The 8989-nt window shown below is 45.8% G+C and overlaps 1 protein-coding gene across 1 annotated transcript; it reads right to left on the minus strand.

The window, feature by feature from the left end:
• Positions 1–586: 586 nt before the first annotated feature.
• On the minus strand, positions 587–6165 carry LOC145782952 (uncharacterized). The gene is made up of 2 exons (XM_082594712.1): positions 1378–6165; positions 587–1288 (listed from the first exon to the last, which is right to left on the minus strand). Exons 1-2 carry the CDS (start codon positions 6163–6165, stop codon positions 587–589), a joined length of 5490 nt encoding a protein of 1829 aa, XP_082450838.1.
• Positions 6166–8989: the final 2824 nt, after the last annotated feature.

The raw sequence follows: 8989 nt of genomic DNA on the forward strand, positions 1-8989 counted from the left end.
GACGGCTTAGCTAAGCAGCACGTAACTGGTGAAATATAGAAAGGCAGAATTGCCAAACAGCACACTGACAAGTGTATAATAATAACTGCCCGAAAGGCTATGCCAATAAATCACAAAGCATGCATGACCAAACAGTGTCGAAGATGACTGAATATTACATTATCTAAAAGGCAGGCGCAGTAGCAAACACACAATCTAAAAGGGGAGCCTCGAGTGGATATGGAAAAGACACAATAACACTAGCTAAAGACATTGCACCAGGCCCAAACACCAACAGGGGCAAGCCACACTGATTGCAAACTTACTTACATAACGGCCATGATCACACAACTTGAAACTGTTCAAACGGAACAGTAATGAATCGGGAAAACTTGGAGACAATGATGCGAAATGCAGCAATGTCTAATACTAACTGGGTGGCTTAAATTACGTCACCACGAGAAATTAACCACACACAAATAAAAGATAAAACTTACAAACCGAATCGTAGGTAATCATTAGCTTATTAGACACAAACATTAATGATGCACAGCACGAAATGGCCAGCAACCCAATTTCGAGTCTCGTCGACGCGCAATGTCACTGATCAAGAGTCTATGCTGCCCTCTAGCAGACAGATTTTCCTAATGTCGCGTATATATTCAGTTCCGTTAGCAACCGCCACTCGCACCCGTCTCACAAGATTGTTCGCGTCCGGCATGACCTCTTTCACAATCGCTTTGGGCCAGTGTCCACGCTTAGCAGCCTCGTCCACGATTAATACCAAATCTCCTGGTTTTAGGCTTGGAGATGTCGCAAACCATTTCTGTCTGGGTTGTAGAAGTGGAAGATATTGGGCCAACCACTGCTCCCAAAACTTATCTGTAATGTACTGCGTCTTCCTCCATGAGCGTCTATAGCCATCAGTCTTCATGAAGGTGTCTGGAGGCAAAGCGTCGCCTATAGAGCCCGTGAGTAGCATGCTTGGTGTGAGAGCTTGCAAGTCGTTTGGTGACGATGGAAGTGGAGTAATGGGGCGGTCATTCAGTATCCTCTCGATCTCCGCCACCAAGGTCAGAAGGTCAAATTCGTCAAGCGTAGCATTTCCAACTATCGATCGCATCAGTTTCCGCACCAAACGAAAAAATATTTCATAGAAACCACCCTGGTGCGAGGCCCGTGGAGGGTTGAAATGCCAGTTGGTCTCGTTTCGAAGAAGTTCGTCACTAACCTTCTTCTGTTGTAGGTTCTTTAGTCCTTGTTTGAGTTCATGTTCGGCCGCCACAAAATTTCCGCCATTGTCACTGTACTGTACATGTCATTTGGGCGAACGTTTCTTCGGCTACAAAACCTGCAGTAGGCTTGGATGAAGGCGCTTGCCTCCAGGGATTGCACTACCTCGAAGTGCACAGCACGAGTCGCTAAACAATTAAAAATACATATGTATCTTTTCAAACTGCTGCGACCACTTTTTATCATCAGCGGACCGAGAAGATCGGTGCCAACGGCCTGGAATGGGCTGGATTTGTTAACACGCTCGGCCGGGAGGTTCCCCATCTGTTGCTTTCCGACTGTGGCCTTCCAGAACCGACAATTCATACAGGTCTTCAGCACTTGATGGACTGCAGATCTTCCCTTGAGGATCCAGTATCGACGGTTCAGGGTGGAAACGACCTGTGAAGCTCCCATGTGACCTTCTTCCACATGAACCATCATGATAAGTAAATCGGTTACCGGGTGACGATTTGGCAGAATGATGGGGTGCTTGGCCTCCGATGGGAGAGATGGCTTTTGTAGACGGCCTCCCACTCGTAACAAGCCATCAACTCGGTAAGGATTCAGCGCTTGGACACATTTAAGCATCGGATTCTTGGACAACTGCTGCTGAGTAAGAAGGTTCACATCCTCTTCAAAATCTTTGTGGTTGATGAGGGTCGACAGTACTTCGGGAAACACTTGCCACTGTACCGCCTTTATGATGGAAAGGCGGGCAGTATCCATATCTTCACAAGTCAACAGCCCATTTGGAATCGACTCTTTCCGCACGCGACATTTCAAGATCCGCCAAAAACGAAATAGCCACGCTACGGTACGCTGCGAATCACGAAAGTTCGAAAAACGGCAAAACAAATGCTGCAACGGGTCTTCGGTGACAGTCGCTAAGTGGGTGTTGCAAAGTTTGACGTCTTTCACTTCAGGGTCGTCTTTGGGCAAACATCGTAAAAAATCGGGTTGCTTAGGCCAATTCGTCTCGTGCTCACAGAGAAAGTCTGGACCATGTAGCCACAACTTGGCCGCATCAATTTGGTCAGGCCACACACCTCGAGAACTGAGATCGGCCGGATTTAAAGATGTGGGAACAAAACGCCACTGCTCAGTAGACGACAAACAATGAATGACATGCAAACGATTGGCTACAAAGGTGTGAAATCTAGACGATCTGTTGTGGATATAACGCAAAACGACGGTAGCATCAGTCCATAACAAAGATCTCGAAATTTCCCACTCCAATTCGCGTGCCACAAACGCGCTCATTTTGGCTGCTGTTACAGCAGCTACAAGTTCTAGCCTTGGTACACTAGTGGGTTTTAAAGGAACTACTCGTGATTTCCCCATAGCAAAATTACAAGTGACACAATTATCCGAGTAACGAATCAAAACATAACAGCATGCACCATATCCACTCAGTGAGGCGTCCGAAAAAGTATGGAGTTCAACAGAGGAAACGATTTTATCAGAAAGAGATAAGCTCCTCGAGAGTGACACGCTTTCAAGTTTAGGAAGATCGCTTAGCCATTTATTCCAGTGATCCCCTAACCCTGGGACCGATAAAAGATCTGCGTCCCAACCCAACTCCTGACAACAGGCTTCCTGGAGCAACCTGCGTGCAGGTAAAACGAACGGGCAGAGAACGCCCATAGGGTCGAACACCTGGCTTACCATCGAAAGCAGACCTCGTCGAGTGAACTCCTTTTCAGTGACATTAACCTTCACCCTCAGACGATCAGTAGCGGCATCCCAATAAACTCCCAATGTCTTCTGAACCGGAAGGCTGCAATGGCTGGTGTCGACGGCTGACGCTACATCTTCCTGTGGAATAGAGCTTAAAACACTGGTGTCATTAGACAAAAATTTAGTTAAGTGAAACCCGCCGCTCTTGAGAAGTTGCTGTAGCTCTCTCAGCAAGTTTACAGCTTCATATGGGTTGGCGCATGATTTGCACAAATCATCCACGTAAAAGTTCCTTGCAACTGTCCTGACAGTTTCCTCACCCGCACCCGTCAAGTTCTCCTCTGCCGTTTTCCTCAAAGCAAAGGTGGCACATGTTGGCGAGGACTTGGCACCAAAGACATGAGTTCGCATGCGATAATCCATCGGTGGCTTATCGAGATCTCCATTGGGGTACCAAACAAACCGGAAAACATCTTGATCCTTTTCAGCCACTAACACCTGCGAAAACATAGCTTTAATATCACCGACTACAGCGACTGGGTGTTGTCTGAACCTCAACAGCACACCAACCAGGTTGTTTGTTAAGTCAGGGCCATTAAGCAATTCATCGTTCAGGGCAACACCTTGCGACCTTGCACTACAGTCAAAAACGACCCTGAACTTCGTTTGAGCAGAAGTGCAATGGTGGGGCACATAGTTGGTCTTACCAGGTGGGGAATGCGCTCCATCAGGGAGAGGAACAGCATACCCATTATCTAAGTAGTCATTCATTTTTTCAGTGTACTTCTCAAGCAATTGTGGGTCAGCTTTGAAGCGTTTCTTCATGTTCTCTAAACGCCGCACTGCCGTTGGGCGATTGTATGGCAGGTTAGGATCGTCATTCTTCCAGAGCAACCCAACTGAATGATGACCGTTTAACATTTCAGAGGTTTGCTCCATGATACCCACAGCGCGTTTATCTTCCAAGGAAGGACAGGGGAGTTGAGGCTCGTCCAGATCATAGAAGTCCTGTGACAACACCTGTAAAATTTGCTGACAGGAATCATTGGGTTGTCTGTCAATGAAATTTACCATTACCCTGGGAATAGACTTTATTTCCTGATCACCATTATCTTGACCATAAATAGTCCAGCCTAGAGAGGTATGCAAAGCATAGGGCTCTCCGGGAGCACCTGTTCGCATATCTTGCAGTAGGTAGGCTTGATGCAATTCACTACCTAACAACAATTCAACCTTTTGATTCTTGAGTTCAGGAAACTCTAAATCTTCCAGGTGAGCATAGGACCTTGCCAACTCTCTGGTAGGAATGCTCGAACTGACATCTACAATCTCATCCATTACCAATGCATCCCTCACCGAAAATGCACTTTCTTCACCAATTCCTTGCACTGCTAGAAGATCTACTTTCTCACTATGGAAGGAAACCGCATTGGTAGTTAACAGCTGCACGCTACTCTGCTTTACTGGAACTTGGAGGCGTGTCACTAAATCTTTCGAGCACAAGCTAACACTCGATCCCTCATTTATAAAGGCATAGGTCAAAGTGCTATTGGATGGATGACCAGCCCACACTTTGACAGGGACTACCTTGAATATAGTTGACCTGTGCTCACTAGCCGCCGCTGCTGACAATGAGGCCAATACTTCCTTAGACTGAGGCTTGGCAGATGAAGTACTTTGGGAACCCTCTTGAAAATTTAGGTGCAAATGTGAGTTGTGTTGTTTACCACAGGCCTTACAGCTAAATTTACACTTGCATTCAGCTGCTCTATGTCCAGCTTGCAGACAGCGAAAACAGAGCTTAAGTCTTTTTGCCACGAGTCTTCGTTCTTCAGGGGTTTGCTCTTTGAATGTTTGACATTTCCATAAAGCATGGACAGCACTACACAGGCCACATGTGTCAGGCATCTTGTTGGGCGTCTTGGCTGGCATTACTTGCTGAGTATAAACGGGAGCATGCTTAGAAATAGATTGACCTCCGGCCCTCGAGTTGACTGGCTGTGACTGGTTCTTAAAATTTCTAGCAGAATGCATTAAATTTCCATATTCGCTGTCCGCTCGTGAGGCCGCATCTTCAACCAGGACCCTGAGGTCAGAGAAGGTTGCGCAGTCTGCCTCTTGATGATTTATATTTACAAACTGTTCTTTTAGCTTGTAAGGAAGGCGTTGAAAAATCCTTTGGAGCATGTCATCGCTGTTAAGCAGGTATGACTTGCCCCAACCATCAAAGCTGACCTCGCACTTGTACATCTTGTCGCAGAGGTCCATAAGCCCTTTGGCATCCCACTCTGAAATAAGGGGACCCTGCAACAAGTCTTCCTTCGCCCTGGCCTTTAGCTTTCCTGGATTTCCGAAGCGCTTCTCTAGTCTTGACCAAGCCATCTCATAGGCCCTATCACTATCGTCAAGACAGCTTAGCCCTGAAATGACTTCTAGTGCCTTTCCAACACAATGGTCTTCCAAGTAGGCAAGCCGGTCCTCTGTGGACGGGTACTGCAGCTCAATATATTTTTTAAACCTTTTCTTAAAATTGAAAAATTTTAAAACACAGCCATCAAATTTTTCCAAATGAAGCCGTGGCCCCAAAGCCACAGGTTTGAAACCGGGCCCATAATTTGGATCAGCGGCACTGTATTGTAAAGATCCACTTTGACCTGAACCAGTTTGCACTTGAAAGGTTGGAGTATGAGGGCTTAGTTTGACTGGCCTTTGCTCCACTTCCTTTGCTGGCACAGTGCTAAATTGAGCTGCACCACCTGACAAAGTATCTGCATGCGGGGGAGGTATTGATCGAGAGCCCTGACTGCCACTAGGAACAAGCGAGTCACACCTTTCCATTGAGCTATAAAGCTCCCTTTCGATATTGTTTAACTTTGTTTCAAGAAGAGGGCCACTTACAACATCCGCTTGTAAAATAGCAATTTGCATGTGGGAAACCTTTTCCAAAAGAAGGACACATTTATTCCTCATGTCGGCAACCATAACACACCCACTCTCAGGAACCAGAGAGTTGACTTCTCTACTAATTGAGCTCAACTCTATTTGCATATTGGCTACATCCACTTTGTAAGATATTTCAGAAGTAGTGGGCAAAGCAGAATGGAGTACCGGGCTACCACTATCTTCATCTCTTCTAGAAGACCTAGGCTCAACAACCTCAGCTGCCTCATTGCGGGGCCCTACAGAACCTTTCGACTTTTTTTCAGAACCCTTACTGCCTTTTCCCCTAGTCATAATTAATAAAGTAACAAGAACTCAATGGCCTATTACAAATAATTCTACTTACCTTGGTTCTTTTGAGTTAAGGTTTGATAAAAACGACCTGAATATATTGGCTCTTCAAACCTGCAACAAGATAAATGCAACCCTATGTGGCTGCGCACGCAAACCAAAAACAGTACAAAGGAATTAACCAATCACCTCGACGAAGCAAAAATTAAACAACACTAATCCTTAAAATGTAAAACAAAGGTGACAAAAATCACAATGGTTGATTGTTTACAACAATGGTACCTTGCACTAAGGTATTAACACCAAAGACAAAAGAGTTTTACCAGTTAAACTAAATCCTTGACAGACTTGCAAGGAATATCTCAAGACACAACTTTAATTACAATTAATTAAGCAATTGAAATAAGTTAACAAGCTAGCTGGCGTATAAGCGCAGACCTAGTAAGGCGGTGTACCAAAGCACACAAGTAAATTTTAATTAAAACAAAGCTTTCAACTAGCTGGCATACAAGCACAGACCTAGTAAGGCGGCGTACCAAAGCACACAAGTTAATTTAAATTACAACAAAGCTTTCAACTAGCTGGCATACAAGCACAGACTTAGCAAAGCAATCCTTGGTAGACCTAGAAAGGCTACCCCAAGACACAACTAAATTTACGGTTGAAACAAAGCTAGCTGGCTCGCAAGCACAGACCTAGCAAGACAATCCTTGGTAGACCTAGAAAGGCTACCCTAGGACACAACTAAATTTACAGTTCAAACAAAGCTAGCTGACACGCATGCACAGACCTAGCAAAGCAATCCTTGGTAGATCTAAAAAGGCTACCCCAGGACACAAGTAAATTAAAAGATTAAGCTAACTCACACAGAGTAAGACTTAACTTAAATACAAAGCCTGACCAATAATGACAACAGACAAGAGATTTTCTAAAATGATGTAACAGTCGAATTCTGCAAGATCATAAACTGACCTTGCATCCAACAACTGTGCTTCTCGCCTGACAAGAACGGCTCCAAGGTTAGGCCTCTAATTATCACAAACTGATTCAAGCTGACTAAAAGTTTATTCAAGTAGCCTACACATGAAGACACTTACTTGCAATCCACGAACAAATAGTCAACCGTCATCAGTATGAAATTTTAGAAAATGTGACCGTCCACCGCTCGAGTCAAAACGCAAAAGGACGATTCCGATAAATGACCAAAAGAGATTAAAACTCGTGCGGCTGGAGGTCAATGAAGCGTGACAATTAAACCAAAACATTAAAATTAAAAAGGGATCGCAAAAATCGTTTCTTACAAGCACTAGGATGTCTAGGACTTCGTCTCGGATAGTGGCACAAATTAACCTGCAGCTAAGACGAGAGGAGCTCCAGATACAAGCTGAGGCCGAAGCGAGAGCTGCTGAGGCTGCCGCGAGAGCTGAGGCCATTCGAGCTGAGGCTGCCGCGAGAGCTGAGGCCGAAGCGAGAGCTGCTGAGGCTGCCGCGAGAGCTGAGGCCATACGAACTGAGGCTGCCGCGAGAGCTGAGGCCGAAGCGAGAGCTGCTGAGGCCGCCGCGAGAGCTGAGGCCATTCGAGCTGAGGCTGCCGCGAGAGCTGAGGCCGAAGCGAGAGTAGCTGAGGCCGCCGCGAGAGCTGCTGAGTTCGCACTCAAAGACGCTCAGTTGAGGGCTGAACAACGTAAAGAGGTAGTTTTAGCTGAATATCGATCAGAGGTGGGCTCTCGGCGTAGCTCTAAGAAGGGCTCTTCTAGGCATTCCAGAAATGAACATCAATCGCAGTTTAATTTACATAACCTTTTCCAAACGCCCGTTCAACCTGTGAGTGGACCAGGGCAATCCACACGTTTTCCAGCTGTTTCAGGAGGTCTCGGGGCCGCGGCTAAGGGTCTTCCGAAGGCTGTAGAGCCAAGGTCTGCGAATTACAACCGAACTCCTCCCCCAGAGCGTACAGGTCACGGGGCCGCCATTAGTAGTAATGCTTTGCCCCCTTCACAGTTCTTTGCGCCGCTAGATTTTGATCGCCCATCTACACGTAATTTGGGTGGTTGTGAGAGGCGTATCGCGTCTGATCGGGCTGTGCATGTGACTGAGCCCACTCAGCCCCTTAAGGGATATAGCTTGTCTTCTCCCGCTAAATCGAGTTCTCAACAGCAGGATTGCTTTTTTGAATACCAAAATAGTAGGACGTTTTTCGATAAGGCGGCCTTGATTGGTTACGATGGTAATAATATGCCATTTATCTTCTTTAAAAATCGTGTTACGGCCTTAATGGCAGCTTCGCCCTTTAAGGGGACTTGTTTGACTTTGTTACAAGCAGCTTGTGTTAGAACAGCTGCGCAAACGATTGCTAATTTGGTTTCTGACACCCCTGGCTTGTCAGAGGAAGACAGGATAGAAATGTCGTTAGCTCGCTTGTCCCAGCGTTTTGGGGTTCGTGGAGGTCTTTTTGCAGAACCAGAAATTAGAAAGTATCGCTATGGTAGCAAATTGACTTCTATCTCTTCCAGTGATTTGAAAGAGTTTAAAGATGAATTGTCGCAGTGTTTGCTTTACGCGCAAGCTTATGGTCAGCGTGATAAATTAGAAGGACGTTTTGTTTTGGATTTGGCTAAGCGACTCCCGTTTGACGCTAAGCAGCGTTATCTTGAATTTTTAGGTGATCAGTATGGTGGCACTGATGAGCCTACCTTTCAGAGTTTGTTTGAATTTGTAGTACGGGAGGAAACGCGTAAGTCGACTGATTTTAGCATTATGCTAATGGGCGATTCTGGTGAGTCGCAGCAATTTAAAAAGTTTGGCAAAGGAAAATTGCCTTCATGTC

Source organism: Aplidium turbinatum, chromosome 14 (assembly GCF_918807975.1).
Source record: "Aplidium turbinatum chromosome 14, kaAplTurb1.1, whole genome shotgun sequence".
Classification (NCBI taxonomy): Eukaryota; Metazoa; Chordata; class Ascidiacea; order Aplousobranchia; family Polyclinidae; genus Aplidium; species Aplidium turbinatum.